At 40.6% G+C, this 23,760-nt stretch overlaps 1 protein-coding gene across 3 annotated transcripts in view; it reads left to right on the top strand.

The window, feature by feature from the left end:
* DOCK4 (dedicator of cytokinesis 4) overlaps positions 1-23,760 on the top strand; it is a 490,817-nt gene that overhangs the window by 212,494 nt on the left and 254,563 nt on the right. For all 3 annotated transcript variants that reach the window (XR_014266607.1, XM_082472224.1, XM_082472223.1), the window contains exons 5-8: positions 2,301-2,397; positions 8,719-8,867; positions 14,392-14,476; positions 21,260-21,411. Coding sequence is in view for 2 of the 3 variants with exons in the window: in XM_082472224.1 (XP_082328350.1) it covers positions 2,301-2,397; positions 8,719-8,867; positions 14,392-14,476; positions 21,260-21,411 (483 nt within the window). In the remaining variant the exon portion in view is untranslated. The remainder of the gene's footprint in view (positions 1-2,300; positions 2,398-8,718; positions 8,868-14,391; positions 14,477-21,259; positions 21,412-23,760) is intronic.

The following is a 23,760-nucleotide window of genomic DNA, read 5'->3' as shown; positions in this document are numbered from 1 at the left end:
CCTCTCTCTCAAACTGTATTGGGGTGGGACATAATTTTAATTGAAACAAGTACCTTCTTTTATTTTTTTATTTTTATTTTTGTCCCAGCCAGTAAGTGGTGAGTATCTGGCTCCCTTGAGTCCGAGGAAGTTTAAGTATGGGTAAAGGTGTCTCAGAATTTGGTCGTGTAAGTTTAAGACTTGGCTGTGGGTTCTCCACCTGACACAGGGCATGATAAGCATTATACAGCAAGAGAACTTCAGGGTAGAACCAGAATTTATTTTCTTAAAAAAAAAAATGTTAGAATTCATTGAGACTTTAGGTTCTAGGACTATTAGCTGGAAGAAAAACTTTAACCTGAAAACATTCAAGAACACGTATTGCCAGGTGATTGCTTTCCCAGAGAGGAACCTCTTTGGGATTTCGATGTTACCTGCCTTATTTTCAGGGGATTAGCACCCTGATTGCCCACCAGGATGAAATAGCTGCAAAGTTCATCTCAGAATAACTGAACAAAATATAATTTCAGGGGCAACTGAAATGTTTGAATGTTGATTTTGGTATAATTAAAAGGAAACAGCTGCCTCACCTAAAATGGCAATTCTGTGCTTCTTAAAAATTTACATTTTGGTTGAACAAACCCCAAATCAACTTCCCACAGACTGAATTGCCTTTATGTTCTTTCCTGGGTCTGCAGAGCAATGCAGGACTAACAGGGGTCCTTAAATTATAGTTTGTGAGGTCACTTCTCTATTGTTTAATTCCTGCTGAGGTCATTTCAGTTTTTAAATGTTAGGTAGGTTGTTGAGTTTTCCTGGAAATTCACTGTTCCCTCCTGACCTTGCATTCTATCATTTTATAGTCTCTGTCTCCAGATATTCATCCTTTAAATTGCAACAGCTGCTTCAAAAGCAAAATAAATGCACTACCATTTGAAAATGTCATATTATGTAGACTTGATAAAAGGTTCTATATATGTCACAGTTCATATATTACTGTTTACTTTTATTTCTAGTTTTACAACCCAGCTTTACGTTTTCAGCAGTGTTTAAGCTCTAGAAAGGAGTAAAACATTCACAGGGTCAGTACTTTAGCAGCAGTATGAAATGAGGAGAAGAGGCTCTGTTGGTGAAGAAATCAAGGCAAGATTTTAATTCCCATACTTGCTGTCAAGAAAACTTTACAAAAAAAATTATATGCACTTTGGACATAACATCAAAAAGGAATGCAGAGCAGTTATTAGCCTCATGCTAAGAAGTAATTTTCCCTTGATCATCCATGTCACCTGGTTCGGTGTCTACATATTAGATATTGTCCTTGGAAAAAAATACTCAGATGAAGAAGATAATCCCCATCAGTACCGTCGGTTAGCATTCTTTTGAGAAGCTGTAGTATTAATAGGCACTTAGCCATTTTAAGCTGCACAAAAACTGGAAGAATGTGAAAAAAGAAACTAGAGACGAGAAGAAAAGTTTATTGTATGTCAAAGATAGAATACAGAAGACCAAGTCAATCTTCTGTTTTTTTCCCTCCATCTCCTTCTATATCTCCTTAATATTAGGACCACCATACATACCCTGCTAGATGTTGGTATGAATATTTTCCAAGTATAGATTCTGATGTTTAGAAAAGAAATAGGAGAAGTATATTACACTAATCATGGAGCGGAGCATTCTGCAATGGATATTCAAATATCTGTGATGTCAAACCCTTAATAAGTTCTGTGATGCATGACAACATTACTGATAGTAGTAATCATTTTTCATGGTCTTGTTGGCAAGTCATGAAAATGAAGTGTTAATGAGAACAAGTGAGTGTTCAGTCAGTATCTCAGTGTCTGGTTGTTCATAACAGTGAGTTAGTTTAGACGATTGCAGCCATCAAAGCCTGATCGTTGAACGAGCCTGTCCCTCCCTTTGAGTCCTATGGTCATAGAGCTTGGAAAGCAAAAGCCATCTCACAGTTTATGTAAGCCTGGGGACCTCATGTTACACACAAGGATTTTGGGACTTGGAGAAGTTAGACGAGTTGCTCTTTAGAGGTCAAACTGTGGCTGGAGCAGAACTCTTCTGCTATTGTTGCTTTCCACCACACTGCTCAGACTTGATCTGGATAAAGTGGCTGGTCGCTGTGTTATGGTACTGCCGTAACCCACTTTACATTCCTCACACAAGTTCATAATCGGATCCCGGTTACTGCCTGCAGAACCAAAAATAACTCTGCAGCTTCCTTTCCTGGTTGGTCTTTTAGAGTGTTTAAAAGAAGATTATTGTCTATGTCATTTGCATATACACTTTGTTGTTGTTGTTCAATTTCACAGACAATTTGAAATGGTTATTCCCACTGAAGACTCTGTTATCACAGAAATGACATCAACATTAAGAGACTGGGGAACCATGTGGAAACAACTCTATGTGGTACGTAACTTTTTAATGGCATCATGTTTCCGATACAGAATTGTTTTAAGAAATATCTGAACGGGAGTGTCAACTAGCATTTGAGCACATGCTGTAGGTCACTAGTACTCCTCCAGGAATTGGGGATAGAGAGCTTAATAAGACTCAGTGTTGGGCTTCCCTGGTGGCACAGTGGTTGAGAATCTGCCTGCCAATGCAGGGGACACGGGTTCGAGCCCTGGTCTGGGAAGATCCCACATGCCGCGGAGCAACTGGGCCCGTGAGCCACAATTACTGAGCCTGTGCGTCTGGAGCCTGTGCTCCGCAACAAGAGAGGCCGCGATAGTGAGAGGCCTGCGCACCGCGATGAAGAGTGGTCCCCACTTGCCACAACTGGAGAAAGCCCTCGCACAGAAACGAAGACCCAACACAGCTATAAATTAAATAAAATAAATAAATAAATAAATAAATTACTTTAAAAAAAAAAAAAAAAAGACTCAGTGTTGTTTTAATCCCTGTGTCCATCTAGCATGGATTTTGCAAGTTCTTTTTCAAGCCGCACGAAGGTAAAAGATCACTTTCCTGGCATCTAATCAAATAGGATGGTTTACATGGAACCAGGGTTAGGCTTTCTGAATACATTTAATTTTCAGGGGGAACTAAACTTCTTTTCAATGCAATTTTCATATTGGTGGTATTTTTTATGTTCTAATTCTCTATGAATTATTCAAGTATAATGAAAATGATAGGCTGCTTAGCCAGAATCAATGAGAATATTCTAAATATACAAGAGAAAGGAATGTTTCTTGGGGAAAAAAGGGGTCAGTGTTTTGGGTATATTTATTTACCTATTTACATGTTATACTTACTGAGAGTCTTCTGTGGTGCAAACCCTGTGGGAAGTACTCTATATGTAGTATCTCATTTAATCCTTACTACCGCTCAAGGAAATAAAAGACTATGATCATCCTGAGTTTACAAATGAGGAAAAGGAGGTCGAGAGTGAAGAACTTGCTGGAGGCCAAGTAGTTGGAAAATGGCTGAGCTGGGATTCAGATGTAAATCTAGCACCCTCCCCTCACTCTGAACCACTGTATATGGGGAATTGGGGGTGACATTTTGGGGAAGATGAATTTATTTCTTCTCTGATTTTCAAAGGAATTTATAGAACAGCTTAATCATTTGAAGGGATGTGCGCAAAATACAAAGGTGTACTTACCTGACAAAATGATTTGAAATAGCCTGTCAAAGAGAAAATCCAAATTAGTGAGGGACATGGGCACAGAATGACCGTTTTTATTTTCTGCTACATAGAAAATGCAATAGGGGGACTTCCCTGGTGGCGCAGTGGTTAAGAATCCACCTGCCAATGCAGGGGAACATGGGTTCAAGCCCTGGTCTGGGAAGATCCCACGTGCCGAGGAGCAACTAAGCCCGTGTGCCACAACTACTGAGCCTGCACTCTAGAGCCCGTGAGCCACAAGTACTGAGCCCGCGAGCCACAACTACTGAGGCCCACACGCCTAGAGCCCGTGCTCTGCAACAAGAGAAGCCACCGCAATGAGAAGGCCACGCACCGCAACGCAGAGCAGCCCCCGCTCGCCACAACTAGAGAAAACCTGTGCACAGCAATGAAGAAAGACCCAGTGCAGCCAAAAATAAATAAATTAATTAATTAAGAAATTAAAAAAAAAGAAAATGCAATAGGATAGTTCATTGAGGCAAGAAAATCTTTAAAAGTCACTAATAAAAACCCTTTTGATGTTGGATTTCTCTGACCATGCCCTCCTGGAGCTGGTGGCGTTAGGGCTCACTACTAAAATCCACAAGATGATCTTAGATGAAACACAGTGTCTAGGCTTTGCTGGGGTGAGGTAAATACACTGTCAAGATAACTGAACTCAAGGGCTCTGTGCTGGGAGACTACAAAGGAATGCAGATCTCCTTTTTAGATTTAAAAAAATTTGTGTTGGAAAGAATATAAAACCCAAGTATTATTTCACTTAATATTGTACATGACACTAACATGGAAAATGAAACTGTGTGAAATTTTCAAATCACTGCATCCTAAATACCCACTATAAAAATAATGACAGTGTAAGTGTCAAACATTAGCTGAGCTAAGGCACCAGCACTTTACCTTTTATGTAGCTGCTGGTGAGGAACAGAGTTGAATTTCCACTTGATTCTTCCTTATCTAGCTATTTTTACCTGCTTTTGAGGCTGCGAGCATCTATTTTGGGGACATACTTGATTGGCTTGAAAACCTATGTGTTGTAAGCTCTAGGAGTAACCTTCTCACCTCCTACTGTCCTAAGTGACGGAAACAGAGAGAGAATTATTTCCGAGTTTCCTTGGATACTGGAATGGTAGTCAGCTCTATTAGGAAAAAATATAAAGTTTAACCTGGAAGTACCAGATTTTTGACCTTGAGAAGTTGGCTGACTTGGCTCTGTTGGACCTTGTTGTTTCTCTTTTCCTGATGTAAACGTTTTTGCTAAATGTTTTGGTTCAACTTCATCATGCTTGAGTGTATTGGGGTACTGTCTGTGGTCTTTCCTAACAGTTTTAAGGCTAGCTTCTCCATTGGAAGGTGCTTGATGAGCCACTAATATCTTGTCAATTGTAAGTAGTATATGAGATATACTTAATATATGTAGGACATTTAGCATAAAAAAGCACATGGCAGATGCTTGAGAAATGCTATTTGCTCTTTTTAATAACATTGGTAATGGCCTAATTAATGTCCTGTAAAATATCACTTAATAATGTATCAGGGCTTCCCTGGTGGCGCAGTGGTTGAGAATCTGCCTGCCAATGCAGGGGACACGGGTTCGAGCCCTGGTCTGGGAAGATCCCACAAGCCGCGGAGCAACTGGGCCCGTGAGCCACAACTACTGAGCCTGCGCGTCTGGAGCCTGTGCTCCGCAACAAGAGAGGCCGCGATAGTGAGAGGCCCGCGCACCGCGATGAAGAGTGGCCCCCACTCGCCGCAACTGGAGAAAGCCCTCGCACAGAAACGAAGACCCAACACAGCCAAAAATAAAAATAATAAATAAAAAAATTAAAAAAAAATAATAATGTATCAGTAATCTAACCACAAAACGTTTAGGAGAAATACAGCAGCCATCTTTTACCAAGTACTTTTGTGCAGGCCTTTGGGTGGGTATTTCACATCTCTCTTCCGTGGGACTCTGCCAGGTAGTTTTTATTCTCGAAGCTCATCAAAGATAATCTATCCAGGGTCCCATGCTAAGTGGGAAAGCCTGGCTGTAAACCGAGGTCTGCTGCTCCAAAAATTACATTATTTTCATCTTGAGGCAAATCAAAACTTACCCATTCTCTACAACACTAAAGTACTTACGGTTCACTTTTTGCAGAAAAACATTGCAGAAATTTTCTGACATATTGTAAAAATGTTTAGATATTTTTCTATTTTAAGTGTTTAATATTGTACCCTACCTTTTTCATTTGACATTAAATCAAAAGCATTCTTCACGTTTTGAACAGTCTTCCTAACTATCCAATTTTTAAAATCCAGTTTTTAAAGAAGCATCATTTTCTGACTAGCTGTCAAAACAGATATGTACTGTTTTCAGGCACTAGTAGGGAGGCTTTGCTGGTCAGGGCTGCAGTATGTCGCTGTTCCTGCCACCCCTTCCTGAAAGGGAAAGCAGACCAACTTGTTCTCCTTTTATAAAGGATCTGACTTCTTCTCAGCTCAATGTTCTCTTAGACTTAAGAACTAGAGGTGACATTATTAGGAAATCAAGCCCATTCTTCTGGACAACTGCAGAACGCCTGCCCCAAGAGCAGGACAAGTGACTGTCACACTGTGACAGTCATTTCAAGCAGAGCTGACTCTCTCCCCGGCTGCATGAGATTTGACTTACATTTTCCTTATGTAATTTCTTTGACTCAAGTGAACTTTTCTTTCTGACCACAGAGTTCCTCAAGTTTTTTTAATTTATTTTAGTTTTTTAAATTAATTTTTTAATTGAAGTATAGTTGATTTACAGTGTTGTGTTAGTTTCAGGTGAACAGCATAGTGATTCAGTTATATATATGTATATGTATGTGTACATATATATATACATATATATATTCTTTTTCAGATTCTTTTCTATTATAGGTTATTACAAGATACTGAATATATAGTTCCCTGTGCTATACAGTAGGTCCTTGTTTATCTGTTTTATATATAGTAGTATGTGTCTATTAACCCCAAACTCCTAATTTATCCCCCCCACTTTCCCCCTTTGATAACTGTAGGTTTGTTCTCTGTGTCTGTGAGTCTCTTTCTGTTTTGTAAATAAGTTCCTTTGCAACATTTTTTTTAGATTCCACGTATAAGTGAAATCATATGATGTTTGTTTTTCTCTGTCTGGCTTACTTCACTTAGTATGATGATCTCTAGGTCCATCCTCCTCAAGTTTTTCTTGATCTTCCCTGCTTGTTCTTTTATATGGTCTAAACAGAACCCACCTCTCAAGATCCACCAAAACTAACAGCTCTAAATCAAGGTGTTCCTTCCTTCATTCTTCAGCTGCTGGGACTACGTAGTACAGTCTCGGCCATTGTGGTTGGGAGCTTACACCAGGTGAAGAACACAGACACTGACCAGTGACTTACAACATTATAGCACCTTTGTAATGACTTGTATGGGAGTGTATAATGTGAGTAAAGAGTGAGAGGTTATAGAAGAACAGGCTCAAGAGAGTGCTGTAGGAGTTGAGAGCAAGATTATTGGTATCTTAGAGGATCAGGGGTGGTGTCATGGAGAATGCTTCTTGGTCAGCTGGCACATTGTCTAACCTGCACAGTACACGAAAATGCTTTTCTAGTCACCAAGCATTGATAAAGCAGAAGATCCATCACTACTTTTTACCAAAAAAAAAAAAAAAAAAAAGAACATTATGACTGACCATCTTTACCCATCATACAGAACTTGGTATTTCTGGCAGCTTATCTCTGTAGAGGACTTTAGATGAACGATGATCTCAATACTTTCATACCACTATTCATATAGCCTACTAATAATTTTTGTAGAAAGTAAAAGCATGGCTTCTGCTTAAGAAAGATGAAGGGTTGATGGAAGATGAAATACTTATAAAAGGTTTACCCTAAATACCTCTGGGGAAGAGACGTACACTTAAATTTTGATAAAGACAATATTTATAAGAGGGTTTATTCTGGATCAAAACCATAATGATAACAGCATTAGTAGCAGCTGATACTTACATGATATTTATTCTGGACCAAGCATTGTTCTCAGAGTTTTAATATATGAAGTCATCAATCCTTACAGCAAGCCTATGAGATAGGTACTATGATAGCCACTCTACAGATAAGAAAAGAAGCACAAAGAGGTTAATACACTGCCAAAGGTTTTTCAGTCAGTGAAGGGCAGAATTAGAATGCAGATTGAGGTAGTTTGTCTTTCAAGTCTGTGCTCTTAATCAGTGTACTATCGGGGTCTGTTCACAAATGTTATCTCTAATCCATAAAATAACCTTACAGGAAGTTAGTACTGTGCCTGTTTCACAGATGACAAAAGCCACACTCAAAGCCTATAAAACTAGTGAGTGGCAAAACCAAGATTTGAAGCCAGGAGTTTAACCTGTCTTTTTTCCAACTAAGCCTCCTCACTTGGTGAATTTCACAGGAGATTAGCCTGAATTTACATGAATGTTTAACAAGTAAGAAAGAAAACATTTTTTTTAAAGTCTAAATACTGACCAGATAATAGCAGTGAAAATTCATCAATGAACGAGTGTGAGAGCCCTCTGTGTACCCAGCTTCCGATGGGAACACAGTAAAGCATTAAGACCAACATGCAAGAAATAATTGGAAAACAGTGTTTTCTGTTGAATTGGCTTTAATTACATGCAGCCATGCTTCAGAGAAGGGGGAAAAAAGAATGTGAACAAGAGTTATAAGGGGAAGATTTCCTGAGGGAGGTGGAAGTCGGTTGGAGCCTTGAAGGGTAGTAGAATTGGATGGAGCTAAAGAAAGAGGATTTGAGGTGGAAAGGGAAGCAGAGTAAGTAAAGCCAGAGACCAAGCTTGGGTGTGGAGGCTTAGTGAGGACCCTGGGACATGGGGGGTCTGAGAAGTGAAGTTGGATTCTTGGGCAGGAGAACAGCATTGTGAAATGGGATGAAAGCATGTAGAGCAGTGAGTGCCTTTGAGGACCCGAGGGGAGAGTTTGTCTGTTCATGGAGAATCTGTCCACAGAGTGGCCAGCACACAGAGGGTAAGCAGGACTGCCCCCCGTTTCCTCTGTGGTTACCCCATGTCTCAGTGACTGACCATTGAATTTCCGCATTTGCGTATTTCCCAGAGAAATGAAGGCGATCTCTTCCACCGGCTGTGGCACATCATGAATGAAATCCTGGACCTGCGGCGGCAGGTGCTTGTGGGGCATCTCACCCACGACCGGATGAAGGATGTGAAGCGCCACATCACCGCCCGCCTGGACTGGGGCAACGAGTGAGTACTGGCCACTGAGGGGGCGGGCTCTGGTGGCTGAACACGACAGATGTGACTGCGACACACGTGTGAGCCACTGTGCCGTCATATCTCTGGAAGACACCAGAGGAGGCTTTTCCATCTTTCCCCTTCGGGGGGCTTAGTGCAAACTCTCACTAGTAGAGTCGAGAACTGCATCCTCTAGGGCTGGTATGGGTCCCAGGACGCTGTCGGTTCTCTACTGCCCTGTGTGCTCTGACAGTGTGCAAGTGCTCATGAAATACAAAATATTCACTGGGGTCAGTCAGATATGGCGTCTGCTAAAAATTCATCTTGTTTCAAGGCTTTGGGTTTGGCATGTGAATTTCCTTCTAAATATATCCCTCTGCTTTATTGTGGTAGTAGGTCGTTGGTGTAATCTGGAGGGAAACACTAATGCTAATAGCTTCTGTTAAAAGGCTTAGGACAGGTACCCTGGGTGGGAGGGGGGTGTGCTATCCTTATTGCCCTGATTCTGCCTGTGTATACATATTAGTCTCTTTGAGGAGCTACTTGGGAGAGCTCAGTAAAAAAGCTGTTCTTGACCAAGATTTACTTTTAAATAAAACTGTAAGTGACTAACCTAAAATAACAGCCAAGCACTTTAAATAGTATATCTAATCACTTAAAGCTCTGATGAAGGCTGATATTGTGCTAAGTATGAATGTTAATATACGGGGGAGAAATTAGAATAAACCAGCTTTGACTATGATGTTAGGCTTGTATGGGCTTAAGTTTAAGGAAGGTAAATGGTCCCTCGGTATCCTACAAGGTCATAGCCTCCCTCCCTTTCCTCTCCCCAAATCCCCATTTGCTATTTGGACCTTCAAAGGATCTTAGGGCAACAGAATAAAAGAAAAGCTGACAGAAAAAGGAGAAGGCAGTAAAACGTGCACCACAGATAAATTTGCCTCTTACTGAATCTGGAAAAACTGATCTGAAACGAGAGTGTGCTTCCTCTAACCATAGCAAGTCGCTTTATCAGAAGCCAGTTTTGATTCCTGCTAAGACATCACATACTACAGGTATGAAGACATGGACCCACTAACACATTTTAAAGCTCTGTCTCATCCACAGTCCTTCTGGTATTTCGTTGAGTGAGCTGTGCCATTCATCCTTTCACCGACAGTCGGGAGAGCAGCCCTAATTCATTTATCTCGGGGAGATTTATTCCTTCTGGGGAATCAAAAACAAGAGCAGGGTTGGAATGCAGCAAGACATTGCACTAGGAACTCTGCTCTTTTACTATGGGAGGCAAATTCTAGAGCCCTCCTTGACTTCAGTTTCCTCACTTGTCGAAGGAGTAAGTTGAGCTAGAAGAGATCCAAGGCCCCTTTCCGGTCCAGGGCAACATGATTGAAAGCACATAGCACTTCCTGAGAGAGAGGATTTGCCAGCCACATGCATGGAGCCTCCGGTCTCGCTGTGTGAGATGGGGTAGCACTTTGAGGGGTAGATCTGAAGACTGTTTGACCGCGACTTAGGCTGCCCATCTTTCATGTGTTTTTTTGTTTGTTTTGAAAAAACTTTGAGCTTTCTCCGAATTATGTTGGCTCTTAGTCATTGTACTGGTCCTCCTTTAAAAGACTAGTTTGTAAATAGGAAGAAAGTTGGATGAAGTTAGCTTATCAAAAATAGCTTAGAAATATAGAGCAGGCAAGAAGATGATACTTTTTCAGTGTTAGGAAGGAAGATGATGAGAGAAGGAAGGGAAAGGAGGGAAAAACATTAATTATGACTGAATCATGGCTCAATTTTGACTCATGTAAGTTCTTTGGGCAGTTCTTTGGCTAATTTATGGTAAGTTGGTAAAACATTGATGCATGAAAGCGAGCAATATAATTTATTTAGATCATCCTCAAATTCATGAATTTTCTGAGGTCTCATTCTGTTTTCTTTGAATTTCTTTGACAACTTATTTAAAATGACTTACAGTTTACAGATTGTTCATTTGCTGTATTCCTTTAAATATAGTTTTCTTACTGAATGGAAAAGCAAATTCAGATAGTTCTCTTGCATATTAAACTAAATTGTTCTGCAAAATTGTCTATCAGCATGTAGATCTCGGGATGAACATAAGTGAAAGATGGGTTCAGTCTCAAGTTGTATGTCAAACTGTTGAAGAGTGGTGAAGAGAAGCCTCTAGATGGAGGAAGCTTGGGAGGAGGGGGAGGGGGAGGAGGAGATAACCCATCTTGTTCCCTAAAGGGGCCATCAGAAGAAGTGTTCTCGCCTGGAAGCCTCGAACAGACTTAAAATAATAGCACCTGTCTCGGTTCTCCGTAGAGTCCTGTGCTGTCCTTTGACTTTCCTGTGACGATGATACAGGCGGGAGAATCAATTCATTCTTCCTTCCTGATGTCCCAGAGCAGTTCAGTGACTGAGTTAATATAAAACTAACCCCCCACCCACCCATTTCCCTTGCTGGCTTCCCATGTCCTATGTCCTCCTTCCATCCTGTTCCTTCCCTCTTTGCCTCATTTCTTCTTGTCTTTTAGAGCACTGTCCTGACCCTCTTCTGTGAGCTCAGAAACCTCACATAGTGGGAGGGTTATCCTAAGGATATACCTAGGAATTAACAGAACAAAATAGAAACATATAAAATCTCTTCACACAGCTAGGACTCCAGGAAGCCAGCAGAAATTGAATAATCCAAGCCTTATGAGAGGAAAAGACTTGCAGGTCACCAGCTCCTGGGCCCCCAAAGCTGAGGAAGGTTCTGGATCCCACACCTACTCCAGAACCTCTGCTGCTGGAGTTGGTCTTAACTCAGTCATTCCGCAGTGATGCAGATCACTTGTCCTTCATGTTTCTCAGATGGTTGATGCTATGTGAATTTCCAGGTTCAAATTCTCAAAGAAGGAATCTCATTGACAGCCAGTATCCGTTATTCATGTTCAAACTGAGCATTTTATACCAGCCACTCATGAGCTGCTGGCCAGTCCAGGGATTATTTGTCCTTTGGTCAGGTGCCTACCTGTGGGCCAGTCAGGTGTGGCTTGGGAAGGGGAGATGGTCAGATGACTAAACCACTTCAGCTGCCCCCGCCCCTCCCAGAAGAAAGTATGGTAGGGCAGCTTCTCATGGAACGTGCCGCGGGGAAGGAGGTAAGTGCCATGATTCACATGTGATTGTATGCAGGCACACTGCAGAGATACTGCAGGTTCAGTTCCAGACCACCGCAATAGAGCGGATATCGCAGTAAAGCAAGTCACAAAATTTTTTGATTCCCCAGTGCATGTAAAAGTCATGTTTACACTGTACTGTAGTCTATTAATGTGCAATGGCAATATGTATTAAAAATATACATATCTTAATTTAAAAATACTCTATTGCTAAAAAATGTCAAAACAATTAAGATAGTGACATCAAAGATCATTGATCAGAGATCCCCATAACAAATGTAATAATGAAAAAGTTTAAAATATTTTGAGAGTTACCAAAATGTGACACAGAGACATGAAGTGAACAAATGCTATTGGAAAAATGGCGCCAACAGGCGTGCTTGACACAGGGTTGCCACAAACCTTCAACTTGTAAAAAACGTAATATCTGCAAAATGCAGTAAAAACAAGGTATGCCTATATCCTCTTTCCTTTGCTAGATAATCTTTCCTTAGCAATACTCACCTGGTGTCTTCTGATATCTTACATTGTAGTGCAGTGGTCCTCTCTTGGGACGGGATAGAGAATGGGGAACAGACCCTATCAGAATCCCCTGATGAGGTAGAGCAAGGGGAATTTATTAGTCTGCTCAGGCTGCCAGAACAAAATACCACAGACTGGGTGGCTTAAACAACAGACATTTATTTTCTCATAATTCTGGAGGCTACTAGTCCGTGAGCAAGGTACCAGCAAATTCAGTTTCTGGTGAGTAGTCTGTTGCTGGCTTGCGGATGGCTGCCTTCTTGCTGTGTCCTTGTATGGCCTTTCCTCTGTGCATGCGTGGAGAGAGAGAAATCTCTGGAGTCTCTTCTGCTTCTTCTAAGGACATCAGTCCTATTGGATTAGGGCCTCACTCATATGACCTCACTTAACCTATATTATCTCCTTATAGTTCCTCTTTTCAAATATAGTCATATTGGGGTTAGGGCTTCAACGTACAGATTTTGGGATGACACAGTTCAGAAACTAACAGGGAGACATGGGTATTTTGAAAATGAATTACCGAGCTTGTGCTTTGAAAGTTCAACAAAAATTAGAGAATGGGAGTGTGATTTTTAAGTTTCTCAAAGAGAAACATAATTGAAGAAAAGTGAGAAACTGTTTTAGTATCTAAAAGCCAAGTCCTACCGTCAAGAGGGCCACAGTCTTGTAATCTTAAGACCAACAATCCCACAGGGTGGCTGGGGAAGTACCTGGCTTGAAGTATGTGCTGAATTAATAAGAGGTTTTTACTTATGAAACCTCTAATGAGGTTTTGGGGAGGTCACAGAATTTTAGGATGTTTTCAAAATACAACAGTGAGAAAGCTGTGGTTGTATAATTGGAAATGCCATGCAGGAAGGCTTCCATATTAGAGAGAGTAATGATGTGGAAGGGATGTAGAGCAAATTATCCTCAGAGAATTAAGTGTGAGACCCGGAGTGGGGTAATTGAGGGGAGTCTGGTAGAGAGACGTCATGAAGCCTTTGGGATAGTTGTGACGGTTAAGGAGATGAGTAGAATTATACAGCCTTGACATCAGTGCAGTAAGGTGGATGCCTGGAAAGGAGTGTTATCAAGGTCACTAGAGGGAAACTGGCAAGATTATACTCATTTTCCTCTGTCCATGGTAAGACATCACAAATCCGTTACCATACTTGGTCCCACTGAGGCTGGATATAACCTTAGAATATTTCTTAGCATAGTAATTCACATATCAGTCACAGTGAAACCTGACGTAGGAGATTAAGCCATTTTTGCTACCCCAGGCGTAGACCTATGCTGTCCTAATTTCTGTCCCCTGCCTTTACTGAGTTTCTCCTAATGACTGACCCCAGAACTTGCCATGAATAAGGACCATGCACGTGTTGCCAGAGATTCCCACTATTAATGTATTAGCTCTGGATATAACTAGGTATTTTGGTGCCAGGTCAAATCCTAAAGGCTACACTTCCCTCTCCTCAACTCTATTTTCTAGAACAAAATTATGTCTATCTCTAGTTTCCACCCCAGTTACAAGGAGGAAGGGTTTCTGTGGTAATAGCTTGTAGGGTGCTAAAGTTTCCCCACCATAGAGTACCAAGGCCCCCAGTGGCAGGAGCGCTCCCCCAAGAGTGCCGGCCCATTCCCACCCGACCCCATTTACTTGCCTTTGTCATCTTTTGTTTCTCAAGTTACGACCAGTGTTCAGCCTAGTTACTTACTCCAATCACGGTGAGAGGTTAATATAAGGTAAAAAATATGGGTGAGAGAAGCATGGTGGATGATGTATCGAATGTTAGGGTGATACAGTAAAGAAAATTATTTTTAATATATTCTGTCAAGGTGACTCTTCCGCCAAATGTTTGCAATCTGTTTTCTAGACAACTGGGACTGGACCTGGTGCCTAGGAAAGAGTACGCGATGGTGGATCCAGAGGACATCAGCATTACTGAGCTCTACCGATTGGTAGGTATAGGAATCCTTGGCTCACAGCCTCACTGCTAATTTTGTGGTTTCCATGACACTCTTCATACTTGCTTGATTTTGTAAGAACAGGATGTTGTTCCCGGTTTAATTTGGAGCAAGTAAAGAGAATTGAGAGCTGAGGTGACCATGCCCCAAGTACAAAACTGAGATAATTTACCCATCTCAGAATGCCCTGACGTTCCTACTGAGCCCTCAATGCCCAGGCACTAGGAAGTAAAGCCAAAGAAGTTTTAAGTTTTATTTTGCAAATCTTTGTACTTTGCCTAGTCTAGTGAAATCTTTGTATTTTGCCTAGTCTAGTGGAATGGTTACAAGTCATACACATTTATCTGTTCTGTTTCAGGACATTGTTGTGACTAATGGTTTCCAGTTAGTGCTCACCAATATGTTAGCTCCGCTCCCTGCCCTGTTATCACTGTAGGCACAGACTCCTGAAAGTATCTCTTCCTTGGTCTCCAAATGCTAGACTTATCCCCCACATCTCCCAAACCCCAGGCCATCCCTAAATGCTGAAGCTTGTTAATAATCCTGAGATATTTGGTCATCTTGCCCATCATAGCATCATCCATGACTTGAGTTTTTTGTCTAGTTACGTGGTAGGTTGAAGTCCAGTTATTTACTTGGCATCCAAGTTCCCCAAATCTGGTCCCATCTGCCTTGTATTTTTTTTTTTTTTTTTTTTTGGCTGCGATGGGTTTTCTTTGCTGCGCGCGGGCCTTCTCTAGTTGCGGTGAGTGGGGGCTACTCTTCGTTGCAGTGTGTGGGCTTCTCGTTGCGGTAGCTTCTCTTGTTGCAGAGCACGGGCTCTAGGCACATGGACTTCAGTAGTTGCAACACACGGGCTCAGTAGTGGTGGCTCGCGGGCTCTAGAGTGCAGGCCCAGTAGTTGTGGCGCACGGGCTTAGTAGCTCTGCAGCTTGTGGGATCTGCTCGAACCCATGTCCCCTGCATTGGCAGGCGGATTCTTAACCACTGCGCCACCAGGGAAGTCCCTAGCCTCATCTTCTTAATATTTGTATAAAGTTTCACCTAATCTCTAGATACTCACTGAGCTAGTTTAAAACCTCAAATCAAAGAAGCCAATATCCCAGCTGCATCTTACCCCACGTTCCAAGGAGGAGTGACTGTGGTAAATAGCTGACTCCTTTTTGGAAGATCCTACCTCTCTGGGGGTAGCTTCCCAAGCTTAGAGTATTCTTCATAGAATTGCAGATTATTCTTGACCTGAGATTATCTGAAAAACGTGGTGGAAAAAATCATCAGTAAATCCATCAGGCGTATGTCTGATTTGAGAAAGCAGTTCTTAATACCGCTTTCAGTTTCCCCCTTCATCATCAATCTGTTCAGATTATCTACAGCTCATTATTTCCGTTGGAATAAATTCCGTTTCTGTGGAGAATTTCCTTTGCTTTACGTTGAGCTTCTTGAGAGTGATGTTTCATGCTGCACCCCTCTGTGGCATCAGTGCTAAGCAGGGTATCAGGCCCAGAGCAAAAACACAGTTGAAGGTTGGTTGGAGGGAGGAGGGCAGAGATGGAGGAAGGGCACACAAGGAGAATATTTGCAGTTAAAGTCACCACTAACTCTTAGCTTATATAACAAACAAAATCTCTAGAATTTATTTGTCAGCGACATCCTCTAATGGGACATTTTTATTGTAGTTTATTTAACTGTTGGGCATCAGATTTTGTCTCTCACTTTTGTTTTAATCTGTCACTCAATTTGAAGTTTCTTCAGAGTGGGCACCGTGTCCTATATTGATACTTCCTCTGTTATGTCCAACATAATTTCGTTCAGTGATTTGCACTTCATAAGCAATCACTTAATGATTTTGATGTTATTACGGTATTATGAGAAGACCATGGGTATAGATCCAAAAAGCTATATTTCAATTTCATCTCTTCCTTCCACCAGCTCTCTGATCTTGGACTTACTGCTAAATTTTTCAGAGCTTCAGTTTCTTAGTCTATGAAATGGAGAAATAATTCTAACCATGTTTGTTAGGATGGTTAAATAAGAAATGCATGTAAAATGCCTTTCCTTGACAGACAATGTTTGCAAAGCACCTAAGCATTCAGTCAGTTTTCATTCCTTTGTCATCTTTATTTCATCCTTATTAAGGAGGTAAGATGGCAAGAATAATTGCTGCCTTATGTGCTAAATCTTAAGATTAGATCTGGCTGTGTTCAATGAAATAAATAAATAATAGAAGCTTAGACATGATGGAAATTATTTCTCTTTTACATTATGCAAGCCCAGAGGCAGGAAGTCCTGGGCTTGTTTGTGGTTTCATGGTGTCAGAAGCAAAAAAAGGCTCCATCATCAAGGATACTTCAAAGTACAACATAGCTGCAAGAACTCTAGCCATGACCTTGCTCTCCAGCTGTAAGAAGGAGAAAGATTTCTCTCAGTTGACTCAACTATTATAAATGAGCCTTCCTGGAGCTACCACACAATACTTGCACTTATATTTCATTGGCCAGAACACAGTCACATCTCCATATTTAGCTAAGGATGTCAAATATTTGAGAAGCAGCTAACAGTGTCTGACACAAATATGTTTTATATTCCCAAGTTTGATTTTGTATGCATGTGATTTTATCTCTCTTCTTTTTCCTTAATGTCATATATAGGACGGGAAATTTATTTCATCTCTTTGAACATTCCGATTTGTGAGTTGTGGCTGCTGGGAGTGTTATATTGATAAGATTCTGGGGTCTTATCCAGGCTGTGATGGATTAGCAATGACTGCCATCGGAGGGGTTTTTTCATATTTTATAGCTCAGAACCTAGTCCACAGTCTTCATTTGACAGATGAGGAAAATAAAACATTGTAATTTTACATGAAATTGTAATTTCTCCTCATAGTGGTTGCATTTTACTGCTTCTAAAGCAAAGACAATAGCCCAAGAGAACCCCAAATGATTATAAGCTTCAGAAGGACGTGTTTTTTCTTTAAGGCAGCTTCAAGTTCCTATTTATGTCCTGGCCCAGCAGTAATCAGGTTCTCTGTAGCACTGGCCCTTTTCTCTATGCAACCTAAACGTGACTGACTGTATTGACTTTGCCAGGGGGAGTTGGCAGGCACCACCACCAATCCCTTATGGTGAGGGTGGGAGTGGGGTGGTGATTTATTGTTGCTCCTAGATCAAGGATCATGGCATGGAGGTAAAATGCCCCAACACAGGATGCTGGATTAATCATTGCCACTTCTCTTTCTTTACTATGTCTTCTCCCCGGAATATTTGAAACACAGGTGTTTGCATCTTACAAACTCCCTACTGCATCATTAGAAAAAAAAAATGTCTTGTTTTGGGTTTTTGATAGCCCTGTTAGCAGATCTTTCTCACCTGATTGTGTTCATCTAAGCAGTAAAATGCACTAAACCTCACCGTGTTGACATATGTCCCGTTGGAACATATGGTTTACTGCCAACAACCAGAGCTCAATCCTTCTGTAGTCAAGAGGACTTTACTGGCTGGATTCTCAGGTTGTTTGGGCATGAGGAGTATCTTTTTAGGAACCTTTCTTGGTTTTTATAAGATCAGGTTAGCTGCTTGCTTTGTGATACTTAGTGGGTAGGCCATTGTTTCTCCAACAGAGAACAGGGTACATTTGGCAATGTCCGGAGACATTTTTGGTTGTCACAATTGGGGATGGTGTGGAGTCGGGGGTGGGGAGAGGTACTACTGGTATCTGGTGAGTAGATGCCAGAAAAAGATGTTAAACATCCTACCAAGCCCGGGACAGCCCCACGGCAGAGAAATTACCAGCCCAAATTGTCAGTAGTGCTGAAGGTGCGAACCCTGGTGTGGACCATTCACCCAGTAATTAATGCATTAGTGAGGGTTAATAATTTGTATCGCTTTAATAAATCTTCTGAATGCATCTGTTTCTTTTCCTAATCAAAGGTCTAGTTAAACTGAAAGCACATTTAGAGTCACTGCTAGGTGCCTTTGTAACCATAAATTATTTCAGAGATGGATTTTTGTCTATGTGTTATAATTACCAAATCATAGTTCTTGAAGTGTGGACACACCTTTTAAATTTTGCTACTGCAATAATATATTCACAGAGAGATTTTTTAGCAGTTCCCAAAAGTAGTGAATTACCAAAAGATAAACAAGGCATCGTAACCTATGTAAGTTCAAATCTGTCTCAGGGTTGGAAGGATGGTGGGTGAGGAAGAGAGGAGATTTCAGTGCCATTTGTGAGGGCCCATGTCACACGTACAAAGGGTAGAATTAAGTGGGCTTATTACTAGCATGCGTGCAAAGACCAAGGCAGTAATTATACAAAAGATGCAACAATACATTTTTCACTCTTCTAGGATTTGCATCTCTCTGCACATGATCTCAATCAGTGATACTCGCCCTCATTGCACATTAGAGTCACCTGGGGAGCTTTTAAAACTACCACTCTCTGGACCCCCATCCCCTAGAAATTCTAATTTAATTGAATTAAATGGGATGGGACCTGGCATAAGTATTTTGGGATGGGACCTGGGCATAAGTATTTTTTAAAAGCTCTCTTGGTGATTCTAAAGTGCAGCCAAGGTTGAGAACCACTGATCTAGATAGATTGGATTCTTTGCAGGAATAAGGGAGCTAATTTTTCTTCTCAGTTTTTAGTGAATGTCATGAATGATGCTGGGAACTTTGCACTGTTTGAAGTAAAGACCAGACATCTCTTTGAGGTCTGTTCTTTTCATAATGTTTTATATCTGTTTTTCCAGCTCTAGCCTTTAGTAGTTATTCATTTCTTCATAGCAGTTTGTGCATTGTTACCCTGAACTTTTAAGTAAATCAGTAAATAAGTTAGCAACTTCAGAAAATAAAAAGCTTGAGAAGTTAAAGAGATGTAGTTTTATGAATGCGTTATGTTTCCTTTGCCCTGTTATAAAGGATTTTTAAAGCCCAAAATAGAGCAACTCTCATAGAAAAAAAGACAGAATTATGCTTTTTTTCTAGTTATAATATTTCTCTGCAGAAAGCCTTTTCAAGTAATTATGGCCAACACATACCACAATGCTGAGGTCCGCTTTAAAAGAAAATGCACTTACTCTTCACTTTCACAGAGGCGTGTCCAGTGTACCTGCTGAGTATACAATAATTATAGATGCATTTGGTTAACTGCATTTTTTTTAGCTGTCTACTTTTCAAGTGGTTCAATTTAAAAAATAAAAGCATGAAAAAATTCTGGTGATTTTATGCTGTTGCATCTATAATTGTAAATGGCATTTTTTTACATTCAAATCTTGGTTAGTTAGTCATTAGTTACTGAACTATACTTAGAAACATAAAAAGATGGCTAATGTAGACCTATAGTTCTGTACCTTAACCTCAACAAAGGATATGACTCCTTTGGAGTTAATCCCTGAGCTATTAATATTTTTTTTAATTGTCAAGTGATCCACAAGAGGTAGCCTCTTTAGTAGTCTGTGTTATGAAAGCAATACTCTTACACATTCTTAGCACCTGTTCTGTTAATTCACAGCCTTTCTGTATGTCTTCCCTGTGCTCTTAGCCTGAGTCAGTTCTGCTCACAGTGTGGTCCAAGAACTAGCTGGACCGTGAACTGTTTGTAACTGGCCCAAGTACAAAAATGGCGAGTAAACGTTTAGAAACCTTTATAACATTTTGACATTGCCATGGCATTTTTATGGTATTTTATGAAAATATCAATCTGCGGTAGGTTAGGGGGAAAAACCAACCTGGTCCTTCACTGCAGGTAGTTTGAGAAATTCTGTCCTAGATGGTTCATAATTCCCGCTCACTCTTTCGCTCTCAGCTGAAGTGTCATTTTCCCAAGAAACCTTCTGACTGCCCAGACACAAGTCAAATTCTCCATTCATCACAGTTGCAGTTTTCTATCCGTTTGTGCGACAATTTTGTTGATGTCTGCTCCCCCTAGTAGAAAAGCTCTATGAAGGCAGGCTGTTACTGTGTTTACGCGTCATTGCATTCCCAGCGCTGGGCTCATAATAGATAGGTAACAAGTATATGCTGACTAAATGATCATTCTCATGTTCTCCTCACCCCTGGAACCATGGGTGATTCCTTTCCTTCCTCAACTTGTGGGAACTCTTACTTCCGGTCCCGCCTCCCAAGTATAGCCTAGGCTAGCTGTATTAAGGACGGAAATAAGAGATGGACACAGACGCTATTCCTGCCTTTAGACCCCTCACTGGCTTTCTTAGGTCTGCTCCCCTTTAGCTCCGCAGCAAGTTAGAAACATTTTCTTGCTCTAGTGATTGAATATCATTTGATACTGCCCGCCTCAGAAAACTACCACAAGTTTGAAATTTAGTATACTTTAAAAGAATTTTTAATTATGAGAAATGTGAAGTCATAGCTACATTGTTCAGCGAAATGATCAGCTAGATACAATTTAGTCTGATTTTTAAAAGATGGCTAATAATTTGTTCTCACCCTGGGAGTTGACGAGGGACCGATAGCATCCTTTGAACTTCACGCTGCCTGAATCTACTCAGTGAGTTGATATCATTTTAACGTTAATGATTAAGAAGCAAATCTTAAAGCAGGATTCCTTGATGGTCTGCAAACTTCAGTTTTTTATTTTAGAAGTTGGGAGAAAATTTGGAATTTAACATCCACCTAGATACCAAATACACAGCAAAAAAAAAAAAAAAAAAAAAAAAGCACAGGACATCATAATCACACCATAGCTAACTAGCTTGTCGGGTTCCATTATTTAATTCGGTCCATGCTGATCATGTTTTTTGGGGGGGGTGTCATTCAGATGGAGCATCGACATCGGAAGAAAGATACCCCAGTGCAGGCCAGCAATCACCACCTCTTTGTGCAGATGAAAAGCCTCATGTGTTCCAACCTGGGAGAGGAGCTTGAGGTCATCTTTTCACTCTTTGACAGTAAAGAGAATCGACCAATCAGGTAACTGCATGTGGAGATATGACTTGAACTTCTTCATGTTGGAAATGTGGATATTTGCAACTGGCGGGCTTCAGGATATATGACCTTGTACAGTTTTCCTCTATCAGCCTGTTTTCTCATCTGTAGAACTCTGTGAATTTCTAAGCTGCCTAACTTCTGGGCGTTTCCCCAAAAATTAGATGAAATGATGCATGCAAACGTTTTTTGAAAAACTCAAAAGGGCTGTGGAACCATAATTATTATTAAATGGAAGTATGTCATTGATATCAGGTCTGTTATTTGAGTTATTTTGTATTGATAATGCAAGGAAGACATAATATCTCTGAAATCTGAAGTTTGTTTGCTTATCAAGTTCAATACATTGTATTTTTCAAACTTTCAGTAAGCAATTATATTATTCTTACCCTGTCTGCATCAAATGATATTGAGAGACAACTAAATACTTGGAAACCTTCCCATGAGAGTTTCAGAGCTGGGAAATAATAAACAGTTTTCACCTACATTTTTTTTCTTTCTCTGTCTTACCTGTTGTAGTTCTCTTATGGCAAGTTTTCAATATTTAGGAGAAACTTACAATGGACGTTTTGGTTGTTATCCAAAGGTCTCAACGTTTTTTGAGACTTTTTTTATGTTTAAAATTTTTTAAATCTTAAAGTTAAGCACAATCCACACCATCTTTTACATTAAAATTTTTAAATTTGAATTTAGAATTAAAATTGTACCACAAATTACACATAATGACCCAATTGTACCACACTTTAAAGAAATAATACTAAAATAAACGTTGATGATTTTAAGCAACAATTAGCCACATATATTGTTTTGTAAATATAAAATAATCCTGGAGTATTTTCTGGTTAAAAAAAAAATCTTTTTCTAGGAAATATGTGTGAAGTTTATTTTTAGTGCATTTATAGCCATAAAATCTTTGGTGAATTAACTTATATGTTATTCATTACCTACTAGAAAGTGTACTTTCTATTTCTTGACAGTGGACTGTGTCCATAGAATTTTTTAATTTTTAAAATTTTATTTATTTTTGGCTGCGTTGGGTCTTCGTTGCTGCGCGCGGGCTTTCTCTAACTGCAGCAAGCAGGGGCTACTCTTCGTTGCAGTGTGCAGGCTTCTCATTGCAGTGGCTTCTCTTGTTGTGGAGCATGAGCTCTAGGTGCTCGGGCTTCAGTAGTTGTGGCACGCGGGCTCAAGAGTTGTGGTTCGTGGGCTCTCGAGCACAGGCTCAGTAGTTGTGGAGCACGGGCTTAGTTGCTCCTCGGCATGTGGGATCTTCCCGGACCAGGGCTTGAACCCATGTCCCCTGCATTGGCCGGCGGATTCTTAACTACTGTGCCACCAGAGAAGTCCCGTGTTCATAGAATTTAAAGGTGGTGGTTTTGTGCAGCAAGGACAGGGTTTATGAGGTGTGGAAATAACAATGGTAATTCAGTTTCAAAATCTACTTTATATACTGTTGGAGAAAATGAATCAGTGAGTTAAAAAACCCTTCCCCCTTCCCAAATCAACACCACTAAAAAGGGAAGATAAATGCCTGAAAAAAGGATTCAAGTTACAGCTTAGCACTGGCTTTAGAAATGTGAAAGATTATTTAGAGATAATGCCTGCTTACATATTGAAGTGTGTGTTAGAAAGCTTGGTTTCCAGGTAGTGTAGTTTAACCAAAGTCTTAATAACATTGTATAATGTATGGTCTCTAAAATGTTTAACAAGCTATTGTTTGTTATGGATTGTAACAGGGAGAAATGAGGTCACTCTTTTGCTCATTGCTGTTCAGCTAAAGTTTTTGAGGAATATACATTCCCCTTTGCCACTCAAATTGCCTTTATGTAGGATTAATATTAGCTGGTCTTTCAGTTTTGTCTTGTTACAAACATTTTCAAATTTTCTAAAATGTTCTTTTAGGTTTTGATCGACAGAGTTCCCTTTCTTTTATTCCTACTTACTTGGTGAAAGTAGGAAAATAACCTGGCTGCAGAATCCCCAAAATATTGTTTTTGTGGTCGCTAGGTTCAGGCCAGGAGCTGGGCCTTTTACCTGCTCTGGATGTGGTTGGGCTACCTTATATGCCTGCCTCCCTCCTCTGCCCTCCCTCCTTCCCCCTCCCGGTTTTTTCCCCTCCACCCTCTCCCCCTCCCCTCTTGCTTCCCCTCTCGCTTCCCCTCTCCCTCCCATCTCCCTTTCCCTCTGTTGCACACACCTGATACAGAATGACCCTAGGAGAAATCAAGCCTGAGTTTCTCTCCCCTGCTTGTACTCACTGAGTTTGGCCATCGGCTCTCACCTCCCAAACTCATAATCACTATAAAGGTGATTGACAAAAGAATGAGTAAGAGT

Source organism: Balaenoptera physalus, assembly GCF_965194825.1.
Source record: "Balaenoptera physalus genome assembly, chromosome: 8".
NCBI lineage: Eukaryota > Metazoa > Chordata > Mammalia > Artiodactyla > Balaenopteridae > Balaenoptera > Balaenoptera physalus.
The sequence above is the reverse complement of the archived record's forward strand: the minus strand, read 5'-3'. Positions and strand labels throughout refer to the sequence as shown.